General features: G+C 42.8%; 1 protein-coding gene across 1 annotated transcript in view; it reads left to right on the top strand.

The window, feature by feature from the left end:
• ADGRV1 (adhesion G protein-coupled receptor V1) overlaps positions 1-27,097 on the top strand; it is a 1,990,932-nt gene that overhangs the window by 528,205 nt on the left and 1,435,630 nt on the right. Inside the window, exon 28 of the mRNA XM_085632468.1 lies at positions 11,056-11,665. Coding sequence (XP_085488594.1) covers positions 11,056-11,665 — 610 coding nt within the window. The remainder of the gene's footprint in view (positions 1-11,055; positions 11,666-27,097) is intronic.

Consider the following 27,097-nt stretch of genomic DNA (forward strand, 5'->3'; position numbering starts at 1 on the left):
AGTTAATTCCTTCTGATGCTTTGATGTCTCAAAAAGTATAACTGGTGGCATCTGATGACTTGAAACTCCGTTGTTCTGGCGCTTGCAAGAGAACCTTTTCTCGAACATTAAGGTTCCCAAAATTACCTAACAGAATGCATGGTCACGTAGTATTAGCATACTTCATAATTGGGACACGATGCGCTCTCATAATCGTGAGATTCTCATTAAACTCCGGAAGAACATGAGTTCTAATTAAGCTTTCTATAACTTCTACAAGGGAGGATGCCAATTCCTTTCTCTCAGAAATACCCACAAAATGCAAATTTGATCTCCTTGAGTGCTTCTCCTGGTTGTCCAATTGTAGTTTAATTTACTCATTATCCTTAGCCTGGGAGACATTTACTGACTTAAGCTCTCCCTGAGTGTCTTCCAAAACAGAGACCCGTGGTTTTACTTCCTCCAATTGAGCTGAGCAAGAATCTGTTTTCTTCTCAATTTCCTACATTTTTCCACTCAGGGACTGAGCCAAGTAAGTTTTGAGTTTGTTTTAGCTCCTGTATTTCCTCAAATATAGTTGTCAGCAATCTCTCTATTTTAATACTGGAGAGCGTGGCACCCATATGAGCAAGAGTCTCTGCAGCCTTAAGCATGTCTTTTACAACATTGGTTCATCCTGGAGTTGTGGCAGGGGCTTGAGATGCCTGGCACGGTGGATGAAGTATAGATACGTGAGGTGATCTAGCTTCTGATTGAAGCACTGCAGTATCTAAGTTACTGGCATTGCTAAGATCTTGGCTGAGCTGATTACCATCCCCCTACATCACCACTCAACTCTAGTTCTAACAACTGTGAGATGGGGGAGATACCTTTATTTTCATCTGGGATTGCACCTCCATTCTTGCTATGATCTGCCAATCTCTTACCCCAAAGGGCACTGCTAGCACTGTCTCACCCATGTCTTATTTCCATTATTGTTATCACGGCATTCCCGAATGCTTTAATGCTAAAGACTGAGTACAATCTGGCACCATCCCCTTCTATTCCTTTCTCCAAAGTTGGTGGTGTAGAAAACAATTGAGCCTGTGGCTGGTCAGCCTCTGTGCACTCTGCAAATGTTCCGAAACAGTTGCGCACTCCTGGGCACGCTGCTCTCCCAGTTCTTCCAGATCTCCTATGGCTAGTAGTAGGGCAGCAGGTAGAACTGACTCCAATACAGTAGAGGACATTCCCAGCTAGAGCGCTTTAGTCTTAACTACCATTGTTGCGCCCCGTTTCATTCTCTCGTCTACTAATACCGCCAATACTTCAGGGTAAGTTGCTATAGTCTTTCAAACAAAGACTTTCTGGCTGCAATGACCTCCAGTCTGATTTCTTGCGGCTATCATGGGTCCTTTTTTGGGCATAGGAAATAATTTGTATTCTTCTGTTTTGGCTACCCTTAAGTATTCTTTAAAATCCAACTATTTGCTGGTTAGATCAGTTCCAAAGATAGACAACCCAATTGGCCTTGTCACGCCATCATTTAAATGTTCACCCTTCTAGGCCAAACAGCCAGTCAGGCCCTATTTATATCTTTCAGCCTTTTGAATGCTTCCTCCAACCTGTCAATGTCTCTAGGTGCACACAGTTCTTCTCTACACACAAAAAAGGGGGACGGATAAAACAAGATCTTCCAACCTGATGATAGAAAAAAATGGAGCCCAGTGTCTTTCTTATTACTAGCATACCATCCAATCTTTATCAAGGCTGTGTCAAGCCTTTGGTGTCGAAATTCTCCTTTCCACCATCCTCTAATATCTATTCTAGATCTCTCGTTCCGGCAGAGAGTGACCATTTTACCTCCACAAACCGTTTTGAGGCTGAGGTAGGGTGTAGTGCGAAAGGCCGTTTTACATCAGCATCGGCTGAGGACTTATTTACTGGAAGTGCGCCGCCCATGATTCACCAGCTTAAGAGGTGGTAGTTAGGGGTAGTTAGAGGAGGCCACCTTGCTCAGCATTTGTTACGCTGCTCCAAACTCCACACCCGTTCTCTCAATGTTTATTGTGCCACAACCGCTGCTGCCATTACAGTGGCCATGCTGGATGTGTAGTGGCGTAGCTGGTGGCAGCGCGCTAAGTGCAATTTCACATCATCCTGCCCCTAGAGATGGACTAAAACAATGTACAAATCATAGTTTTAGCCCGATTTTAATGTTTGTGAGCAGAAATTAAAGCAGACTCCCATCTGAAGTGTCCCTCCCACATCAATCTCGGAGCAATGGTTAAAACATCACCATCTTAAGGAATTTTCAGGGCACGAGCAAGATGAACAACTTTGATTTATTTCCATGTTCACCTAATTCAATATCGTGTGATGCTGAAAATTATTGAATTATGCTTCGAACTTTCAGAAAACAGGGGCCCACAAAACCTGTCAAATGTTCAAGTTGCCCAAAGTCTGCCAGCCAAAGAGTACCAAAAGAAAGCTTGATCACCCATAGATAAAACCATTTATTTTGTGATCTAGATTCCATTTTGGTTTGCAAATCAATACTTTTCATGGAATTCAATGTCTAACCAGCATGTTCCTGCCACTTGTTGAACGGATAGACAAGGGTAACTTGGTGGATGTTTAGTGGACTAGTGCATAGAGCCTTTTAAATAATAAATGTGCACATGCTACTTCAAATTGTAGCTTCAATAGCTTATCACAAATTAAACCCCCCTTCAGAACATTGCATCAATGAAACTCAAGGCACTATTATGAGGATTTTTAACATTCCATAAGGGAAATCTGATAATTTTCTCCTTAATTGTCTTCCCCTGCCTAGACACTCTTCTTTTAAGGTATGTCATTACCCAAGAGGTCATCCACTGGACTGCTATATTATTGAAATGTTTCTTCTGCACATTGCAGCGTATAACATGAGGAAAAGGGAAAGTCAATTCCATTGGTTCCCAACTGTGTGAGTAATATCCTACAGACGCACCCATTCAGAAAATAACCCCCTTCAGTGCCAAAGACTTAACAATGTGCCCTTTTGGGAAAAAAACTATTTAAAACATTTTAGTTTTTTACTTTGCTGGGCTTGGCAGCCTTCCAGACACTTCTACCAGGCCTTCATTGTCTTTTTTTGAAGGGGTTTTAAAACTATTAATAAATGGTGACCCATGCGTATGTATGCACTGCCATCTATGAATGGACTTTAAAGCCATTCAAAAATGGTTGTCCATTATTTTGCATGCACATGCACAGGCTCCAATCTTTGAATATTATAACATCTGTAAAAAAAAAACTTTGAAAGATGGCCACCTGTGTATGCGCATGTGAGCATATGTATCCAGGTGGACACCCATCTTTCAATAGTTTTTATAAAATAGGTGCCCATTTTCAAATGATTTTTGAAAAATGGTTTACAAAACCATTTCATAAGAAAATGAACACTGGCAAAGCCAAAAGATTTATAGATAACCAGACCAATGCCTTTCTTTCTGTGTGTACACATCACTGGCTAGGCTGTTACTGATGTGAAGAGAACAGTATAGCAAGATATTTAAATAGAGGGAGAAGGGAGGTAGAGATGAGGTAGAGAGATAGGAGAGGCAAGAATCGACACAAGGTCGGGGTGGCTTCTCCGCTGGAGCGGAGGAGCACCGCCCCACTTAAATTAGCCCCAAAGATAAAAAATGGTAACTCATTACCATTTTATTTTTAGATCTCCCTGTCCTGAATGGAGTGTCAGGACGGAGGCATGGCCACTGCAGAATGACAGCAGCAGGGAGGAGGGTGGGCTAGTGTCTTTTTGGTCGGTTGTCTTGCCGTGGCCAGCCACACATGCACACTTTGAAATCTCTAACCCAGCTGTCTTAAGACAGCTGAACTCAGAGTAAGTGCAGGGCTATAGTGTCCTCAAGAGCGGCGAGTTAGGCTGCTTCTTCCAATCAGGGTGCTACTCTCACAGCATGAGAGCAGCATCAGGATTGGTGCCCGCACTGTTTCCAGTTCCTGAGAAGAGTTCCGGAGTGCAGAACGGCAGACGTCGGTTCGGGTACGTTTTTTTTAATATTAACATTTGCGCTCGTGTTCCTGCCCCCTCTCCCCATAGATGCGAGCTACTACTGCATAAGGTAAAGAGAGAAAGACATATGTAGAGAAAAAGGAAGAGAGATATGTAAGGTTTTAGACAGAGGGAGAGGGATCTAGCAATAAGGAGAATGAAATATAGAGAGAGGCAGAGTGGTGGGGTACACCAAGAGAGATAAGGTAGAAAAATAGGAGAGGCAGAAGCAGACAGATGAGGTAGTGAGTGCTGTACAGAGAGTGGCAAGGTAGAGGAGCAACATTAGCTATAGAAAGGCAGTTCAGGTATGGAGTGTTGTGAGGCAGAGAGAGAAAGAGGTGCAGGGTAAAAAGAAAGTGGTGATGCAGATAGAAAAAAGGTAAGGAAGAGACATGTGAAGTACAGAAAGTAATGCATGGTGCTACAGAAGTAAGGAGGGATGGTGAGATAGCGACAATGTAGACAGAGAGGTACAAACAGAAAAGTGAGGTAGTGAGGTGTATATGTATAAAAGGGTGAGGTAAAGAGATAGGTGAAGTAGAGAAGGTGAGCTGACAATGATAAGCATGTACTGAGAGGAGAGAGGGGTTGATTTAGAAAGACACAGAGGGTGGTAGATGATTAAAGAGGGAAGGCAGAGAGAGAAGTGGGGTAGAGGAGGAGTTGAAATAGAAAGTGAGGTGCAGCTAGAACTGAGAGAGGAAGAGGCTAGGTTATGATATAGAGAACACTAGGTAGAGGTAGAGGAAAGATTAGTAGTTAGGAAGGAGTAAGATAGTGAAGAATAAAAAGTGGAGTCAACAGAAAAAAAGAGAGAGAAGGGAGGTAATGAAGTGAGATAGCAAACAAATGATCAGGTTAATTGAAGCATTAAATAGAGAAAGAAAGAGGGGGGGTCGTGAGAGATAAGCTAGTGAGAAGGATTTAAGGTAAAGTGAGAGATGAGGGAGAGAGTGGTGAGGTGCACAGAGGGTCAAAAGAGCAGTGGAGAGAGGTGAGGAATAGAAAGTTAAACAGAGAGCTAGAGGGATTAGGTTAGAGAGTTGAGTTTGAGAGAAAGGTAGGTAAGTACAGATGTAAAGATGGGCACATAGGTTTATTGGGAGAGAGGCGATGTAAACACAAGTTTTTTAGATATAAGTGAGGTAAAGAGAGTTGAGAGAGGGTGTACATACCTAAAGATATGGAGACAGAGAGAAAAAGGTAAAGAGGGGGGCCAGTTGAGAGTTTTAATTAAGTAAGATGATAGAGTCAGAAAGGTTTTCTAAGGGAATTGTTACCAACTGCCCAAGAGCACAAGGTTTAAGGTTGGAAAGACTAGGCAAGGTTAGCATTCAAATAAAAAAAAATCTTATTTTATGGACACAGTTCTAATTTTGCCAACAGCCCCCCTCAAAGGCGGGGTTAGCCACTTTACATATCCCTTAAAATGTAGAAAGGTTGCAGCATCCATTCAGTCCCCTCAGCTCCAGGGTTTAGAAGGAAGCATGTTGCATCAATATCTCCAAAATTAAGGACGTCTTCATACTTTCCTGATTGTGCCTTATTGACAGTCTACCTCAGACCACCATCTACGCTTATCATTCTTGCAAATCAAATGCATTTGCCATGAATCTGAGTTCTCAAGAGCAAATGAAGATTGTCCTAGACTCCTAACCACAATAAAAAGTTTCTTGTGAAAATAATAGGTGTAAAGTGGTATTATCACCTTTCGAATAGTAAAATTAATTTAAGTGGGACCTTAATATCTAAAACTACATGCAACAAGACACAAAGGGTAGTCTGACCTACCAAAAAACCTGTTTGCCTAAAGCAAAATGTTTTCAATATGTAAGCTTGGTGTTTCAGGCATCCCTTGCAAACTGAAACCAGCATGTTTATGAATGAGATGTTAGGATTTTCATTTTCCTATAAAAGAATATTGAATAAATACTCTTAACGAAATATTAATCATTAAAATTCCTCATTTCAATGACAAACATCGATGCATATCTTCTTTGATTTCTATGTACATACCATTTAACTGCTCCTAATATAATAGACACTGAAACACTCATTTTAGATGTAATAAGCAGTAATTGATCTACAAAGACAAATGCTATTACTCCTGGTTCATGCAGGTTAATTACAATAAAATTAAGGTTTGTCCATTGTATACTGCCCAGGGGATAAATCAATGACTAAATCAAAGAGGAGCAGAAATAAGCAGAGACTCAGGACCACAGGAAAGTAATCCTGTAGAGTTCCACTCGAAACAACTCTTAAGATGAAACACAAATGCATTGCCTTAACCAATAAATTCCAAGACTATAAGCAAAAAATCCCATCACACATTATTAAAGGCCCTTTCCATATGTAACTCAATAATCATACTAAGTATAGTTTCTTTGATAACCACCTGAATCAGACCCATAGTCGCCATAGCGTTTGCCACAATCCTAGCTCAGACATTGGAAACACTCTTAATATCACAATGAATAGTGGTGTGGTGATAGCTGTCACACGCTAGTTGCTAGTTACACTACATAACAATTGTAGTGATGTCTGTTGTTTTATACCTAGTCATATAAATATTATGCATTCCATTATTAAATACTTTTTCCAGCAATTTATAGCCTCTGCTCGTAGACCCTGATGGCCTGGCATTTTATCATTGAATGCATTCTTAATTGCACTACTGATTTCATCCCAAGCGATTCCCCTTTCTAATAACATCTCAGCACATTTTGGATTAATTCAAGAACAGGGGATAGTTTTAAAGAAGTTTCCATTGTCTATCAGATTCACCTGCCTCTTTGCATGCACTTTTCAAATCCACACAATTGCCTACTAATGCCATCATAACCAGTGCCTTTTCCAACTACTTAGCATTAGTTCAAGAGATATTACTATTAGATTTAGCTTTTTAACTCTGTAGACGAACATTATGCCAGTGTTATCCGTGCACCCCTGCACTTTTGTTTCATTCTGAATATCACATTTCTGCCTTACTAACGAAGACCTTGTTATGTGCATAGTTCAGACAATTATTTGGTATTGTAAGTGCTACAAGTTTCCTAGAGGAGTTATCTATTTCCAAATCTTTAAATATGCAAGAGTTCCATTAGCTGCTTAGGTGACATATGTGCTATGATTTGGCTTCTAATAATGACCTTTGGTGGTAGTCGTAAGTGCTGATGACGGAGAAAGAGTCTTCATTTCTAAATTGAATTTACTCAACATCTTTTCTGAAACCTGCAGAAAAAATTATCATTTGGAAGAGAAGAATTAATTCTTGATAAAGATCACACTCACCTTTCATAAACAAGAGGAAACACTTTTCTCACCAGAACTGATACAATATACGTGGATTGTGTACCTTTTCCTGTGAAGTTGATTTTCGCAGTCTATTTAACAGAAAATAGTCTACTCCAGAAAAACACTTATGTTGACCAGTAGACAAATGGTGGGTGCGAAGATGACTGGAAACTCTTCTGGTATGAGTAAAATCAATAGAGGAGTCTGTGGTTATACGGCAAATAGTATATGCGCCATTGACTATAATGAACTTGCCTGCAGAGCGTAGGTATGAACAGGTTATCATGACCAATTATTAGGGTCACTATTGCTATCTGAGAATGTTACATCTACATGGAATGCTTATTTTACTGCTGTGACTATTTCCTTGCATATTAAGTTTGTTTTTTATTGTATCAAGATTGTCTCAAAATGTTTGCTTAAATTCTTTTGAAATCTCATGAATGCACTTCTAAATCCCTCTCAGATATATTTACCATTTGTCAGCTATCTTACCGCTAATGAGTCTGGCTGCATTACAATGCCTTACATAATTTCAAATTTTTATAAACTTGGCCCATTAATTCTATTTCCTGATTCCTGGTGCCATCCCCAGATACCTCATCTCTTATTGTTTAGTATATATTACTCTTCTGTCAACACAAAATTACTTTTGGGCTAAGAACTAAGGGCTCAATTTATATGGTGATGGTAAGCATACTCCATCATAAAAGTGACTGTGTATGCTTTTCACCAAGATAATGGCCCACCCACCCAATTTAGATGTGGGTGAGCCATAGGTTTGGCTACTGCAGTGACTACTCCATCACTGCCATAGCCAAACCTCTCCAAAGGCCTGACGGAGCAAGGGCCATTAGAGAAATAGCTATATGTCTTCCCACCCAGTGCTTAATTTGAGCTGGTGGGATCCGGAACTTGGCACCAGCACTTAATTGTCCATGACATAATTGTCTAATGACAGCTGCAACATGGTGGCACTGTTAGGAGACGAGCAGAACAATAGTAGTTAGTTAATTTAAAATGCATTAAAAACAACTAATACCTGCCGCCCAACCCATTCATAAAGTTTTGAGGGCTTTGAGCATTCTTAATTTGTAGTTGTGTAGATATTGTCAGTGGCAGTGTTGACAGTGGCAATGGGTGGTGCAAGCTTCAGTGGCCTCCTGAACAGGTATCTGGCACTTATTTCTTTTTTTCATAAATTAAGCACTATTCCCACCCAATTAGGATGGGGAGATGTATAGCCATTTTGTTACTGCCAGGAAAACCCTGGTGGTAAGGGACGGTGAAAAAGGAATAATACGCCCTCACCATGGAAGATAAATCCCATGGCGAGGGGGCGATTTCTTTTTTATTTTCAAAAAGAAAATCCAGTTTTAGGATTTTCTTTTTGAAAATAAAAAATATAACTGTTTGGTGCTGGGCTCCGTCATGTAGCCGGAGCCCTGCACCAAACAGCGAAGAGCATTGACAGGAACCTCCTTGATGGCGGTTCCTGCCAACGCTTTGTAAATGACTGCCAATTTGGCGGTCATTTACATATTCGACGGTCAGTCCCTCCACCAGGTGGAAAGGGATGTATGACGTTACAACGCACACTTTTACAACGCATGCACTTACAACGCATTTTTTACAACGCATAATCCATTACAACGCATGACATTACAACGCAGGACACTACAACGCATTTTTAAAAAATACCTTTACAACGCATTACCATTACAACGCATACTACCTTTACAACGCATACCATTACAACGCATAATATTAAATTACATTTAAGGTAAGTATTAGATAGTATAGGGGTAAAAATTAATAATCTAACTCCAGGGGGTGCAACAGTAGGTTAAGTGTTGGATAGTATAGGGGTAAAAATTACTATTCTAACTCCAGGGGGTGCATCAGTAGGGTAAGTGTTGGATAGTATAGGGGTAAAAATTACTATTCTAACTCCAGGGGGTGCAACAGTAGGGTAAGTGTTGGATAGTGTAGGGGTAAAAATTACTATTCTAACTCCAGGGGGTGCAACAGTAGGGTAAGTGTTGGATAGTATAGGGGTAAAAATTACTATTCTAACTCCAGGGGGTGCAACAGTAGGGTAAGTGTTGGATAGTATAGGGGTAAAAATTACTATTCTAACTCCAGGGGGTGCATCAGTAGGGTAAGTGTTGGATAGTATAGGGGTAAAAATTACTATTCTAACTCCAGGGGGTGCATCAGTAGGGTAAGTGTTGGATAGTATAGGGGTAAAAATTACTATTCTAACTCCAGGGGGTGCAACAGTAGGGTAAGTGTTGGATAGTATAGGGGTAAAAATTACTATTCTAACTCCAGGGGGTGCATCAGTAGGGTAAGTGTTGGATAGTATAGGGGTAAAAATTACTATTCTAACTCCAGGGGGTGCATCAGTAGGGTAAGTGTTGGATAGTATAGGGGTACAAATTACTATTCTAACTCCAGGGGGTGCATCAGTAGGGTAAGTGTTGGATAGTATAGGGGTAAAAATTACTATTCTAACTCCAGGGGGTGCATCAGTAGGGTAAGTGTTGGATAGTATAGGGGTAAAAATTACTATTCTAACTCCAGGGGGTGCATCAGTAGGGTAAGTGTTGGATAGTATAGGGGTAAAAATTACTATTCTAACTCCAGGGGGTGCAACAGTAGGGTAAGTGTTGGATAGAATAGGGGTAAAAATTACTATTCTAACTCCAGGGGTTGCAACAGTAGGGTAAGTGTTGGATAGTATAGGGGTAAAAATTACTATTCTAACTCCAGGGGGTGCAACAGTAGGGTAAGTGTTGGATAGTGTAGTGTAATATTATGCGTTGTAATGGTATGCGTTGTAATGGTAGTATGCGTTGTAATGGAATGCGTTGTAAAGGTAGTTTTTAAAAATGCGTTGTAATGGTATGCGTTGTAATGTCATGCGTTGTAATGGATTATGCGTTGTAAAAAATGCGTTGTAAAGGTAGTGCGTTGTAAAAGTTGCGTTGTAAAGGTTGTTCCCCGGTGGAAAGAGTAATCTACTCCGTCCCCCTGGCAGTACAATCGGCCGTCCGCCAATATATAAATCGGGCCCTTAGTAACGAGTTCACTATTAATCGACTACTGTAAGATTATTCTAAACTGATACGACTTTTCTCCAAGCGCGCACCTGGTGAAGTAAACTATGCTAGTTCAATGCATACTTAAACTCTGGATTAAATAATCCTTGTCTTTCACAGACTTTAATTGATAAAATGAAACATTTTAATGCTGAAAACTAGATTCTGAAGGGCAACATAAGTGGCAGCACTGTGTGCTAAATTTGACGTAATTTGACACTTGAAAAGTATGGAAGGGTTGGGGTAATATGTGCAATCGCAAGTCTGTTGAGACCACTTCCAGCAGTTAGTGACTCACCTGGTGTTTTCCAGCTTCTTCCACTCAAATTAGTTCTAAACGCTTTTCACCTCATCTCAATAAAAACATTACAAGAGCAAGTTTGAAACTGCATCATATGTCAATTCAAACAAAATTAAATGCACAACATATGAAGTAGAATGCTAATTATGAAAAATGACTTTATTTAATACCATAGATGTGCCCATACATTTCCTCATAGAACAACATCAGTACCAGAACTCATGTGAAGAAGTTGTGTGCCTGTGACTGCAGTTGTTGAGGCAGATGTTCTTTGGTCAGTGTAATAAGCCATACATTCCTTAGCTTAAACATGCCTATTTTTCTTGCAGGTTGTACGTGAGCAGGGTGCACTGTCTCTTGTGACCTTGTACTGGAATATCAACTCTGATCCATCAGGAGACTTGTTGTCTAACCATGGCAATATCACCTTTGGCATAGGACAGAGAAAGGCCAACATCACTCTGCAGGTCTCGCCTGATGATGTCCCAGAGTTGGATAAAACCTTTTCTGTTTCAATCACAAATGCTTCCAATGGCCGGCTGGGGGCTCTTACCACTGCTGCTTTAACTGTGCTTGCCAATGATGATCCTTATGGACTTTTCATCTTTTCTGCAAATAACAGACCCATCAAAGTTGAGGAAGAAACAAAAAACATTACCTTAACTATTGTTAGATTGAGTGGCCTAATGGGCATTGTGAGAGTCACATACAGAACGATGCTGGACAGTGACCGGTCCCCTTACTTTCCAGCTAACGCAGCCAGAGCGACACAAGGGAGAGACTATGTGCCGATTTCAGGGTCTGCAATCTTTACAGCCAATTTGAGCAATGCCACCTTTGATGTGCCTATACTAGATGATGCTGAGCCAGAGAAGGCAGAATACGTCTTCGTTGAATTGACAAGTGTTTCTTTGATAGAAGGAGCTCAAAATCGATCAAGTAAGTAAAACATTATTAATGCTACTACTCATACCTCCACTAATAATAACTTTTTATATAACATTTGCTACAACACATTTTGCATTTTTTCTACCTCTGTAAGGTAACTTGCGTAGACATTTCCCAACTCAGCAGTACTTGATTTGTTGAACTGGGAATGATGAAACATAAATTGAATCTCCAAATGTGACTCTGTAACCTTCAGATTATATACACATTTGTGAAGATACATATTAACTCCAGGTTGTTGTTTCATTGTGCTAAATCATTGGTAATATAATAATAATAATGACAAAAAAATCTATTTTTCTCATGTTAAGAAAGGTAGAATCCCTTTTGAAGTGCACAGCTAGGTGATCAATTCTGATCTGGCTGTTATATGTTCTTTTGGCCTGCTACACTGAGTAAATGTTGGGCTTGTTAACACACAGTGACATCATACTTCATGTTAGAAATGGGGTTTCTGGTTAGCTAGGGTATGCATCTAAGCCAGGCACAGCCCACCACTCTAGTCGGGGCAAGTAAGTTACACACCAAAGATAACCTGTGCTCACCCCCTGGTAGCTGGGCTAGAGCAGTCAGGCTTATCCCAGAGGCAATGTGTAAAGCGTTTGCTCAACACCCTCACACCAGTAAAACAATAAATGTACCACAAAAGAAGACTCCACACAATATTATATACAAATACAAAAGTATATCATGCATAAATAAAGACCAACACATCATACCTCAGTGATTACTTTGCCAATTAGGCAATTGTCCCAAACCTCACAATGTGTGCAATAAAAGTATGACTGTTGCGTTGCAAAACATCATGAAAGAAAACATTACAGTGCATATTATGCAGCTCCTTAAAGCGTATTCATTATCCAGTCAGTATAAGGCATACCAGAACATAAATCCTCACATCAAGGCAGAAAAACGCAAACCATTTAGAATTACTAAAGCATCCCCATGAACACCTCAATACCATACATATCACCATAACGTTATTGAGCACAGTGCTCTTGTGCTCCTTTTAGACACTATACGGTAAAGTGGCACTCAAAGCAAAGTGTAGGGCCAAAGGTATCTCTGCTCCTACTACCTGGAATTTGGTAAAATGGTGGTTTTCCAGGACTTTCCCTTTTGCTGCAGTTCCCGACTGGGGAGGCCTCCTCAAGGACTCTTCTGGTAATGCCACCAAAAAGGAACAAGTGCCCCTAACGGTCCCATTTCCCACAGATGTAGGGGAGCACCACACTGTAGATTATAGTGGGGGAGGCCTCCCTTGGTCCCCCTTGTGTGCAGCTCTGCAACATGGCAGCTGCCCCATGTCAGTATCTCCTGGCGAGGTGATTTACAGAGGAGCCTGGCGGGTACACTCCTCGTACTATGAGATGCCGGCTTCCCTGCTCCCAATGGCATTTCTGGGGATGTATGACGTTACAACGCATACTTTTACAACGCATGCACTTACAACGCATTTTTTACATCGCAACATCCACTACAACGCATTCCATTACATCGCATGACACTACAACGCATTTAAAAAAACTACCTTTACAACGCATTCCATTACATCACATACTACCTTTCCAACGCATACTATTACAACGCATAATGTTACATTGCATTTAAGGTAAGTATTGGATAGTATAGGGGTAAAAATTACTATTCTAACTCCAGGGGGTGCAACAGTAGGGTAAGTGTTGGATAGTGTAGGGTTTAAAAATTACTATTCTAACTCCAATGGTATGCATTGTAATGGTATGCGTTGTAATGCCTGCGTTGTAGTGACATGCGATGTAGTGTCATGCGTTGTAATGGTATGCGTTGTAATGGTATGCGTTGTAGTGTCATGCGTTGTAAAGGATGTTCCGTTGTAATGCCTGTGCTGTAAGTGTAGTGCGATGTAATAGTTGCGTTGTAAAGGTTGTTTCCCCATTTCTGGCCCCTCGTCCGGAGATGCAGCCAGCCATCACTGGGGCTTCACGACCGTTTAGGCAGACTGGGACACTTGCTTTAAGTTTGCAGCACCGTCTTCTTCTCGGCCAGCCTGGCCTTGCGGGAAAGCAGAGCGCGGACGTCGGACCGATGCACGATCACGTGACTGGGGTGAGTCTCACTCCATCCTGAGGCCTCCCAGGATCTCCTAGGCAAGGCCAGAGAAGCTTCAATGACGCTTGTAATGGGAGCCCTGGACAGAACCACATGATAAGGTCTGCCGAGGCATCAGTATCTCTAGGGCTCCTTGACATTACGATGATTCCCCCTCGGCTGTTCTCAGGGCAGCAGCGCCTCAGAGCACAATTAAGCAGGTAATTTTTCAGCCTCGCTGTATGATGCTGATGAAAACGGCAGTGCTATCTGCAACCAAAAGCGCTCCTCCTTCAAATATACAGCAAAGTGAACACTCTGCACTTGCTTGGTGCCAGCCCAAAAGGGAAAGTATCAAGCGCTCTCCATGAACTAGTTTCTTGTCCAAGGAACAAACTGAAGCACTCACTGCGCGCTAAGTTGAGAACAAGAGGGGGAAGTCCCCAGTCATCAAAACAAACAGTGGTGGGGAAAGCAGCGAACCAACGCCTGGAGAACAACTGCGGGGGCACTAAAGCAGAGAACAAGCAGCAGCCCAGCACATCAGGGTCCTTGTAGCAAAGTGGTAGTCTTTCTTGTAGGCCAGCAGGCCACAGGTCAGCACAATAAGCAAGTCTGGCAAAAATGGCGGTGCTTTTTGTCAGCATAACAGTTCCATCTGCTAATATGCAGTCTGTAGACCCAGCAGTGTCTGATTACAAGTCCCACGAAGTGTCCAAAATCGTGGGGTCAGAGCCCCTGTACTTATACTCAAAATGTATTTGATGTATAGGTGACTTCAGAAGAACTTTTAGAAGTGCACAACACCCCCATTCAATTCCAGCTCTGGCTCTCGACATGAGTGGGGGGTAAACAAGCCCTTTGTGTAAGGACAGGGCCCAGCCTTTACAAATGTAAGTGTGCCCCAACTCTCTCTCTCCCAGCCCATGAAGACCATTCAGTATGTAGATGAATGCAGATGCAACCCTGTGACACCCAACCCTTCCTGTGTGATGGCTATCTTGACAGTATGCACAAAGCCTAACTGTCACTGTTCCCTAGTCAAAGAGTAGTGTCAGGCTAAAAGGCACAAGAGTCATGACCACAGTAAAATGCCCACTTTGTAAAAGTGGATTTTCTACAATATTTATAAAAAATCACCTACGCCAATAAGCAGGATTTATTAACACTATTCCAAACATACCAAACATGGCAGCGCTACTCCTTTCAGATCAGGAATTTCCACTTAAAGACTTTTAAGTGAATTCCCAATGCTTACCTATGAGTGGAGTAGCACTCACTGTAGTGAAAAACAAAATAGGGTGCTTGTCAATACCAGGACATGCCACACAATAAAGACACATGCCCTACCTTCTACCTACACAGCACCCTGCCCATAGGGGCTACCTAGGGCTTACCTAAGGGGTGACCTAAATGTGGTAAAAGGGGAGTTTCAGGCTTGGCAAGTAATTTAAATGGCAAGTCAATGAGGCCCTGCAGTGGTAGAGGCCTGAGACAGTTTTAAAAGGCTACTTCTGTGGGTGGCACAAGCAGCATTGCAGGCTCACTAGTAACATTTAATTTTCCGGCCCTGGGTATATGGGATACCATTGTTCAAGAGCCGTACAGGTAAATTAAAAAGGCAAACAGTAATAGACCACATACCATGTTTAAAGGAGAGAGCATATGCACTTTAGCACTGAATAACAGTGTACAGTAGATGTGTGATTCCTTTTCATGTTATTTTAGATTGGGTGACCTGTGCTTCCAGCAGGTTGTGTTGTGGCAGGGTCTGTGCCAGGTTCAGTGATGCCTCCAGTGCATGCTGGAGTTATAAATAGCGGTAGTTTGGTGATTTGTGCATTTTGGAAGGGTCGCTTAAGCAATGCTTAATTTGAGCCAGTGGTTTCTGGTACTTGGCACCGGCACTTAATTCTCAAAACTGAGACCTATGACAGTCTGGCACATGGTGGCGCAGTATATCTAATTTAGAGATGAGGACAACAATAGTTGTATATTCATTCAATGTCCAGGAAAATGACTAATACCTACCACCCAATCCATTCTTATAGCATTGGGGGCATGGAATAGTCTAATTTGTCACACTTGTAGGAGTGTGATGCTTAGTAGTTGTGCTTGTACTGTCTTTGGTAGCGCATGCAATTTGAAATAGGTGTCAGAAGCTGACGGGGACCCTGGCGCTTATTTTGTTTACAAATTAAGCACTGCACATACATTTTGAAATGAGCATATTGTCTTCTTTCATACATCTCCCAGCCTAGAGATGCCAGTGGCATCCAATGCTCATAATCCTTCTAAGTTGTTTGTGTGGAGTAGCCATGTTACATTCCACAGCAGGGTTTCTGCAGTTGGCCCCATGTGCCATTTATTCTATTGCAGTGCCTGGTTCCAATGGGTCGCTGGGATGAGGTTGCTGTCTGCCCCGGGATGTATAGGAGGCATAAGATAACGCGCTGCTCCAGCACACGCATCTCAATGGCTATTTCCGGGTCATTGCAGTTCATATGAAGCTAGTCATTTAAAAGGACTATCTGGCTGGCCCAGTAGTAGAGCCTTATGTCTGCAATTCCCAGGCCCTGTCATAAGGTTAAGGACACATTTACGAAAAGATATGCGTGGTTGTTGTCCAGCCAAGGGGAACCTCACCAGCACCGACTGCAGGTCTTGAAAGAATTGGGGTGTATAACAAGGGGGTAATTCTGTAATGTATAATGCAGCCCTGGTGGCAAAATCATTTGAACAGTGTCCCCCTGCCTGCTATGTTTAGAGGGAGAGCTTTTCATGCATCCATTTCCTGTCTGATCCTAGCAAGGAGCAGGACTACATTTAGATCCCATGCCAATTGCTTTTCCAGGCCTATGTGCATGCCCAGGAACTTGAACTGTCAGTCTGCCCACTGTAATTGGGTGGTAGCCCGTATATCGTCATGATTCCCTGTCAGGGGGACATAGGTGGATTTAGTCCAATTGACTGTGAGTCCAGGGGCATCCTCACATACTTGGAGCATGTGCATCAGTCTAGGAGGAAAGTTTCAGGATTACCATTGTAAACTAGGATGTCATCCTTGTATAGCGATACCCTGTCTTTGAGACAGTTTGGCCATTTAAAGCCACTGAGTTGTGTGTCTCCTGTGATGCATTCCTCCAGTGGCTGAATGGTCAGGCTGATGAGGAGGGCTTATAAATGGTCTTTTCTGGTCCCTGGAGCTAACTGGAAGCTTGGGGCGACTTCTCCATTAACTCTGGCTTGTGCCCATGGCCTAGAGTAGAGTAACAAAACACATCGATGGAAGTGTGGTCCGAAGTTCATTTGTTTCAGTAAGCGAAACATGAACTTCCATTTTACTGAATCAAATACTTTTTCAAAGTCTTTTCATTTCAGCGCTCTACTGTCTGTTCTTTCTCTAGTTAGTGCCAATGCAGTATTTAGTCATCTCAGACAGTGGTGTGTACTGCGCCATGCCATAAATCCACTCTAGTCCGTGTGGACCAGGATCATGATCACTCCTGCTAGTCACATCACCAACACCTTTGCTAGGATTTTGGTTTCAATATTGAGTAAGAAAATGTGCCTGTATGAGTCATATTGGTCTGGAGGTTTCTGAGTCTGGCTTAAGAGTGACAGAAAACGTGTCTCCCCGTAAGTCATGCGGCAGCTCTCCCTGTTCCAGAGCTTCTGTATACATGTCAAGCAGTGGCGTGGTGAAGTGTGAGACAAACCTTTTAAAAAAAGTCCCGGGGGGTAACCATTGGGGCCAGGTGTTTTACCAGTGGGGAATTGGAAAGCTGCCAATAATTCAGCTGCTGTGAGCGCTTCTTCGAGACTGTGACTGTCCATGTCAGGGAGGTGTGGAAGGATCAAGTCATACACAATCGTGTGTATACGCTCTTGTGCCTGAGTGGCTTGCTCCGAATATCTGTTTGTAGTAGGTTGCAAATTCCTGTGCTATTAAATTATGATTAGTGATAATGCTGCTCATGGGTAGTATGATGCTAGGGATCAGGCGTAGGGCTTATTTCCTATTGAGCAACCAATGTAACCGTTTCCCTGCTTTGTCTCTGCCTTCATATATTTTATATTGAGTCATTGCATGAGCCCTTGAGGGGTAATGTAGCAGCTTGTGATGTCCACTATGTCTTTTGTATTTAGCTGCCATCTGGTAGGATATTGCCTGTCCTCTTAGGACTGCTTTCAATGCCTCCCAGAGAATGACTGGATGTCCGTCAGTGTGAGGAGGGAGCAGTCTATTGGTTTTGGGAGGCATAGACCGAGGTAATAGTCCAATATGTCTCACTATTTGTCCGTCTATCACAATGAATCTGCAGAGGGTGTTGTATAAAGGGAAGTGCTTATGAAGAATGATGGCAGTCCCACTAGATGATGTGGTGTAGCCTTTGTGGTATACTCTAGTATATCCACCTCCGGACAGGACGGGACAGTTGTTGCCGAAAATATGTTCTTCTTGAAGTAGAAACACTGGTGTGTGGTGCCTTTTGAGGTATTGGAATACTGTGCCTCTCTTAATCTGGTTACTTAGGCCAGTGACGTTTTGTGAAAGAACTGGGAAGTGTCATACATTCTGGCCATATTGGGTCTGTGGTGCATAATGTCGATAGGGGAGTGCTTGCTTGGTAGTGTACTGTTTGCAAATTTGAAAATAAAAAAACTGAACTTAAGAACTAGCATACATCCCAAATTCCTGTCCACTCACTTCCTCAGCTTGTAGTATCTGTCACCCTTACCCAATCTTAGGAACATTTGTCACGGGTATGTGGCTTAACTCTCACCTCGGACAGTCAACCATACGGATCATGATAGAGTGTTTACGCGACTGACCTAGCCATATATCTGATGTGGCTCATGGAAATCCTGTGAAGTTAATCCATACCCCTCCCTGTCACCCCAGGACCAGATATGGTTTGATTCGTCCCTCTGTTTGAGGAAGTACATGTTTTGCTTGGTGCTCTCCAGTGGCAGATGTCCGTGTGGGGGTTCCGCATCTCGGTGACCCGATGTCTAGACAGTCCCACACTGCTTGTGATGAGTCAAATGAGTGAGTCTTTCCATCGTACATGATTTTCAGCTCGGCTGGAAATAGTAACATATATGTCAGCTCCATGTCTCTCAATGTTTGCATAACATCAGAAAAGAATTTAAGTTAGTTGTGGATCTGCAATGTATAATCTATATAAATGCTTTTGTTGATTGGAGCGTAAGAGGAGTCTGGAGTCTGACTTGCTTCAGGATGGTATCTCTGTTGGCATAATTAAGAAATCTAGCAATTATCAGCTGTGGGGAGGCCCACTGAAGGTGGCCGTGCTGCCAGTGATCTGTTGGCCCATTCAATTACAAAGCATGTTGAAAGTGCATCTGTAGGCATCCATGTCTAAAGCCAGGTTGCGAGGAATACTGCTGGGTGGTTGCTCTCCTGTATGCCGATAAAGTGTAGGCTGTTTCTTCATGAACGTCCCTCCACATCTCCACCTTACGTTCGAGGTAGCACCCTTTTTCTTTCAGGTGGGCAATATACGTGGATATTGTATGGGCTGTATCCTCCACTGTAGAGTCATGCTGTTTGCCGTCTGTAACTCTAACTACAACTGTACATAAGACTTGGTGGAGTAGCCGCAGTTCTAGTCAAACTCCCCCAATTTGTCTTTCAATGGTGAAGCGCATCTCAAAGATAGCTTGCAGAATTTGCTCAGAAGTAACTTGTGATAGGGCGGCATCTGCTAGGGGTTCTGCTTCTCCTGGTACCTTCAGAATGGAGGTGGCGTATTTTGGTTTGCTGGGTAGTCATCATTAACTGCGGTTTTCCCATCTTTGCAGATGGTGGAGGGAGAAAAGGCCGGATCCCAGGCAGGTTTGAGGGGCAGATTATGCATGGACTCCCCTCTTGCAGGTGCGTGCCCGCTATTGTCATGATTTGCCATTACAGAAGCAATGTCTGTGTTGAAATTGGGTGGTCTCTCAGTCTCAGCAGTCCCGACACCTGCTCGGTGGGGGGAGTGTAGGGGAAGGGGAGAAACTCCCAATATATAATGTTGGTCAAGGATTTCTCCGGTGGGTATGGGGAGATGCTGCGGAGCCCGTCTTTAGGTGTATTTTAATGTGTCCACTGGGTCCATTGCCTCAAGAAGCTTGCTTATGACTCATGGGGTTATCTCCGACCACCCGTGTACTGTCTCTTGTGGGTGCAATGGGTCGTCTGTAAGTCCGCTGTTGGCGGGGTGAGATGCTTGTACGTTTGAGATATGTGTTGTCAGGAGGGTAGTGTAGCGTGGACCCGCTATGCTCTATTCTTGTGCAGCTTTCCTCTATCCTTAGAGCACAGATTGAGACCGGTCACAATCACCAGATGATGGAGAGCTCTCTGGACCCCCTTAGGGCAAGAGCAGGGGGTGGGAAAGGAAAGGCCACCTGTGGGTCTGCCCCATGGTCGAACTGCACCACTGGTTACGGAGGGTCAGCAGGCACTGCCCGTCCCTCCGGGAAAGTCTCTAGGCCTCCCTTACTTGCTTCATGGCCTCCAGGCGTGTTTCTTTGTTATCAGGCGCATCTGCTGCCTGTACCCACTGTGGCACAAAGGGGAGCCAGGCACTTAGGTCACCACAGCCCCATTCATCAGGCCCCAGGGTCACAGATGTCTGCCATCCCTCTGGTGTGCTAAAGTATACAAAAAGTGATAGATGGAATGCTTAAATTAATCTCAGGCTTGGGCCGCCAGGATGTTTCTAGGTAGGGCCACAGGTAAGCCTCACAGTGAGGTGGTGATCTTCAGTGCCTTTGCAACATGTCTCCTGGAAGGTCTTTTGGGTGCCAGGTGTTTCCACCACCCACGATAAATGCAGCGTTCGGGGGGAACGCTCCCCCGGAGGAAGCGTGCCGCAGATCATCTTCGCTGAGTTCCACGGCCGACTTATTGCGCTCTGCTTCACTGCCTGACCAAGGTGTGGTTGCCAGCTTCCCCTTGGATGCAGGTCATCCGGAAAGGTTCACAGGGCCGTCGGGGAGGGGTGAGGTTTGAAAGATTGGATCGCCCCCTCCTGAAGGGTAATCCACACAGCTTCAGATTGGCACTTGCCCAATGGAGCGACACTAAGTTGTGGCCACCTATACTATAATTCTTGCATGCAATTCTGGTTGGGGTGTGCCCTGAATCCCGTGCATCATCCAAGAGTAACAAATGTCTAAGCAAGCATATTCTGAATCCAAGAGTCATGCAGACTACCAACTCCATCAAGTGCCTATGGAGAATAAAGACAAGGCGGTGATGGTGAGAGACGGGAAACATCCTTTATAACGTAGTCATTACATCGCACTACCTTTACAACGCAGTCATTACAGCGCAACATCCTTTACATCACATGCCATTACAACACAGCCATTACATCGCATGTCACTACAACTCATACCATTACAATGGATAGTTTTTACCCATACACTATCCAACACTTACCCTACTGTTGCACACACTGGAGAGGGAATAGTATTTTTTACCCCTACACTATCCAACACTTACCCTACTGTTGCACTCACTGGAGTGGGAATAGTCATTTTTACCCCTACACTATCCAACACTTACCTTATATGGAATGTAATGGTATGCGTTGTAATGGTATAATGCAATGTAATGAAATGAGTTGTCAATGTAGTTTCTAAAAATAAGTTGTGATGGCATGCAATGTAAAATCATGCATTCTAATGGATGTTGCGAGGTAAAAACTGTGTTGTAAATGTATGCGTTGTAACGGCATACATTCGTGAGAGACACATGTCAGATCTCAATCGGAAAGCCTCAGTAGATATTCACAATCTTCTCTTTCTGCCTACTACGTTTAGCCTCTTATGGCTTCAGCCAGCACAGTCTTTCGGACCATTGCTGTGGTGCTGGTTCTGGAAATACAGATTACACCTGATTTCTCAAAGTCCCACTCCACTGCAAACCATGCATCACTCACCATAACCATTTGCAAGTCCTGTTTACTCACTCCAAAAACCATGTTCTGGGCAAATCTCCACTGCATGTCCTTGTCCCACCCAGAACAATGACTCACTGAGGTGACCCTGTATTACTCAGATCCTGCCCTTGTAGTAGTACCGTATATATAACAGTGGGTCTGTCAGATGTGTGTGCATCCATTTCCATATCTTATTAGGGAGGGTAAATCAATCTTCCCAATGTCATTAAATGAAAAAATTATGCATTGAGGAATTAAGTTCCTCAAATGTGATACAACATATATTAGGTTTTATACATAGCTGTTCATATGAGTAAAACTATCGCTTATATAAGTTCTGCTAGAAGATGAATAAATGATGCGGCGCACTCTTCATGGAAGGCGAAGACAATTGTGCAAGAAATACAGAGAAAATGACAAGGCTTGGCTCAGTATATACAATGTTATCAAATTAGTGGTTTTCTGTATCATATTTATCATCATCAAGCAAATATGCTAAAAAGGCATCAACGTTTTGACCTATGAAATAGGGTTTTTCTAGAACCAGGTCTTTATCAGGGCAAAAAACATGGATGCAACCTATAGAGTAATGAAATCGCATAAACTGTAATGATGTGCAGAAATCAATTAAAAAAGAGCTAGTGTCTATTATGAATGGGACAAGAACCTTACCTCCAAGTGGTAAATAAATGCCACCAAACGGCACAGTCGCCTTCAACAAATCTAGAGGGACGCACAGCTTCCCTAGGGTGTAAAAAAAAAAGAAAACTTAACAAGTACAGTTAAAATACTGGCGACTGAATCTGGCCTTGAACTAGGGCAAAAAAAACCTCACCACAGCATCAAATTGGTGGCTTCGCGATAATATATAAGGAGTCAATATGGTACCCTGTTGAATGCAAGAAATGACCATAAGACGATGTAACAAAAAATAGCTACATATCTTCAAAATGTATTCACAAGAAAATGGCTGATTTGCCTACTCATCAGAGTGTCTACATAACACCGGGGGCACTTCTGTAGGAACATTTTAACATGATTAATCACATACCAGAAGACATGCGTTAGTTGGTCCTGGAGCAGGTACAGCAGAACCCACGAGGTAGAGACGTTTGACTAAGAGACTGCAAATGGATGGATTTCTTCAAAATGGGGCTTACTGGATATGATGAAGTAAGAAGTACAGGAGGTTTTATGCAAGTGGTTAAATCACTGTCTTTACACCATTAGTACTGTGCTATTTGTAATATGTATTTGTGAAGTATGGTGTACCACACCAACATACAACAGTCATATATACAGAACAATAAATGGGTGGCTGCATGGAGAAAGGCAGTGCGTAGGAAGCAGCAATAGACTCTGAGTTAAACAACTCCATGCAGCAGGATATAGGGCCTGTGTTAGGACTTTACTGTAAATTGTAGAGAAATGCAGGGTGGAATACCAATGTTGTGGATATTGCACAAACAGATTTCCAATTGCTGTTGGAGGCTCAGCATTGGAACCACACACCATTGAGGGTAGACCTGGTAGGCAGCACCAGAATACAAAATAACTTTTTGGCAATCTATTTTAGTCATGCAACTGGTCACAGAATGAGGAAGTACCACACCATCCCCTGTGTCCACCCCCACATTAGTATCCCATCCAAGTTATCTCTCTATGAAGAGGTGGGCTTCCATCACCTGCAACCTTTTTTGATATTGTCCCACAATGTATTCAGGCACTGTGGCACACATTTTATTAGCACTGCTCTCTGAGCTAAACACCTTCTCCCTCATACTTCCACAGACTCCAACTACGTCCAGAATATGTCTACACATGCTCACACACCATTCACATACTATTGTCAGTCCTGCCCATGACTTACACTACCATTACCTGTTTGACTTTTCCTCGTGTTCATCTGTAGAGAAAAACCCCAGAGTGTTTAGAGTGTTGTCAATTACATTTGAGCCTTTGAGATTGGAGGGCTGAAATTTGAGATTTCCCAACCGTCACCGTGATGTACTAAGTAAGTGCCTCGTTTACTATTATTTAGCGTGACGCTATGAAGCATGCCAACTAGCGTGATATGGCTTTGTATAAAATCCTAACTCCAAACAAAACCAGCTGCAAACAAGGGACAAGCAGAACATTGCATGTTATTCCCAAAACAAAAATTTAAAATTTCCACAAAATTAGATATTTTGTGCAATTTACTTTTGAACAGCTTCCGCCATATACAATTTGTACCGGAAGGTGTACCTCGAGTACAAATTTCACACAAAAAAGAATGGTTTGACTTTGCACAGTTATCTTCTGTCCCATTCAATTTTCTATTTGCATGAGTTCCATGTGAACACTTGTATAAGGTTTATGCTTGATACACATGAAGATTTGGGTTGCTCTTATGTTAGAAAAATTTGACTTCAGCTTCGGACTCTTTGTAAAAATGGTTTTATAAATGGTTTTATGCTATTCTTCTCTGTTTGCATAATGTAGTGCTGCAGATTTCACCTCAATGCTGTGCTGCATGACGTTTAGGAAATCTGATCATGCAGTGAGTGAGAGGTAGGGTACTTGTGAAGTTTGAAGGACAGAGGTTTGGGGAGATTTAGATGAGAAAAATTGATATTATGAAGAGTAAACGCTTTTGGAGATCTTGAATATATCCGAACATTTTGGTATCTGTATGTTGTACAAAAAATGGCTGACTCAACAAATTACAAAACAGAAGCGAGATTTAGGAACAGCAGCATCCTTGCCTCCACTACCACCATTACCAATTACCCACAAATGCCCCACCAACTAAGAATTCTATGGGGATATTTGTTGCACAATTGTTATATAGACAGGCAGGAAGATGTTGCTGGGCTTGTCCACCCCAGAGCTGGTGGTAGTTCTTCAATTTGTCCCTGACCAATGTTCAAGGAATCCCATACAATTCTCCCAGCCTTTACACGCATGGCAGGTGTGCCTAGAGGAATCTCCCTGTTTTCCTGGAGCCCTGAAGATTGGGTAAAAAGCTCTTGTCACTCCAGCAACCCAATACATCATAGACATTTTTAGGATTACCATCTCTGGGGTGTGTACAAACTCCCAGACAAAAAAGGAATCCTGAGGATTCTCTGGCTGATACTGATGGTATACACAGTACTCACAAATCAATCCACTGGCTTCTCATTTTATCTAGGAGGGAAGAATGTGGTTGCATACCTCAGGGAAATTAATTCTTACAATTACAAAGGTTCCTTGGAACCAGCGCATGGAGGAATCCTGGGACTACCCCATGGCCCAAAGGGCCTGGAAATCCTTGCACAGTACTTTTCCTGCCAAGTAGCCCAGCAAGGTAATTAGGCAGATAGAACATCTTAAAGTGCTATGCTGAAGTCTACCACCCCTGCAGTACTCCCACCACAGCCTACTTGCCCCTGTAATAGAGGGCAGTCACATCTAATAGCACTGGCCATGGCAATGGAATGTTACACTCTCCAGTCAATTCCAGTCAGATAGCTCAAGAGATTGTGGCCTGAATACCCTCACGGGTGACAAGTAGCGTTCTTGAAATCCACTGATTGATTGATTTTAACCCACATGCCACAAACCCCAATGCTAGTAAATGGGGGATTTGTGTGAGTATGGATGTTGCAGGTGTATCAGTGTGTACCCTTTTGTCATAGGGATCATCCACACTTTAAGTGCGGCATATACAACTTTATCGAGAGCATGTAGTCTTGTTGAAAGGTCATGTGGTCTGGTGAACAGCAGATTTACTAAAATTGAATGAACCTTATTCTTTAACTCATTTGTGCACCTAAGTCAGGCGTACACATTAAAATAGCCCCAATATAAGTGAAAAGATTTTTTTTTAATTTAGAGCAGTTGGTTTGTGCCAGGAAATGTATGACCTTATTTGTTGGAGGGCGGGAAGGATGTTATAGTGTGCAAATGCCATGTGAGGTAGTAAACACCTACAAACTTTTATTTGTCAGTGGTCACAAACACTTCACACTTCAAACACTATTTTCCTTTGGAGAAGAAAGTTAGGGAGGGGGGGCGTGGTCTGGCCACGCAGGAAGATGGCCGCCTGACGAGTGAGCTCCGTCGCGGGATGGACCCTTAACGGAAATTTCTTACCTCTCATCGGCTTTGGAGTCCTTTTCTTGTGCCCTGCGTCAGCCGGAAGGTGGTGGGCACGATTTGGGCGTGTTCTCGACGATGTGACGGCGAAGTTTCCCTAGTATTGTCTGCCTCGATGACAGGGTTGTGTGGAGCTGCGTGTCCGGCGGGGCCTGTCTGACGTATCTACTCAGGCTGCCTCTTCTTCCTCCTCAAGCCGCGCCTCTGTTACGAAGAACGCCTGCCCCATGAAGCCGCGCCTCTGTTGCTGCTGAAGAACGCTTGCTTCCTCATGAGGCCGCGCCTTCGTTGCTGACGACGGGCGCCCGCCTCCTCATGAGGCCGCGCCTTCGTCGCTCCTGACGAGTATCCACCTCCTCATGAAGCCGCACCTCTCTCAACCTGCCTGCTGTAATATTTCTTTTCAGGAATGTCGCCTGACAGGAGTTAGGATTCTTGACGTGTCGACGCTCAGCTACTGGTAGGATTACTTCCTTCTATAATCCTGTTGTGGCGCCTATGTCACCCACCTCATCCAGTCAATGAGTGTATCATCAGGTCAGCAAACTAATTTGCGATTCATCACGCTAAACTGTTCTTCCAAGCTGAACTTTTTTGCTACAGTTACAGTTTCGCGCCTTTTTGACTTTGGTTACAGCTGGCGCTTTATGGCCTCCTTTAGCGCAGTCTATATGTCTCGCACAAGAGTGTGCTTTTTTCCAATGCCATTATAGTGCCCATGTTAACTTCTTCAGTTGGGCTGTGCTTTTTCTGCTTTGACTATGATTACCTTGCATTCTACAGCCTTGTTCATCTCGCTGTGTATGTAGCTGTGCTTATTATTATTACCATAAGCGCGCATATGATGTTTCATTTTATCTTACCTCTATTTACGTGCCCTTGAATATAGCGGCAGTTGTTATCATATTCACAAGTGTAAGTAGTGGGGGTCATTAAGCAATGATGTACTTTTACATTTTACTGTCTAGAAATGCGTTATAAGCTCCTTTTAGCTTATTAATATCATACATATACAGTTATTAAGTGTTTCTTTTGCATGTCTTGGTATTTTTCTGCAATTACATATAAGCATTCCTTAACAGCAAGACGGCTTTACGTACTTTCAAAGTTTTTATCAAACATTCTCCTCAAATGTCTGCCTCTAAGCAAGGAAACAAGGCTTCTAAACCACTTCTTTTTGCAGAAGCCCTCAAGCAGTCTATCAATATGCCAACAAAAGGCAATGCCTCCTCTCCTTCCGCTTCACCTCAGGCTTCGGTCTCTAATGGTG

This window comes from Triturus cristatus, chromosome 2_1 (genome assembly GCF_964204655.1).
Source record: "Triturus cristatus chromosome 2_1, aTriCri1.1, whole genome shotgun sequence".
Lineage (NCBI taxonomy): Eukaryota > Metazoa > Chordata > Amphibia > Caudata > Salamandridae > Triturus > Triturus cristatus.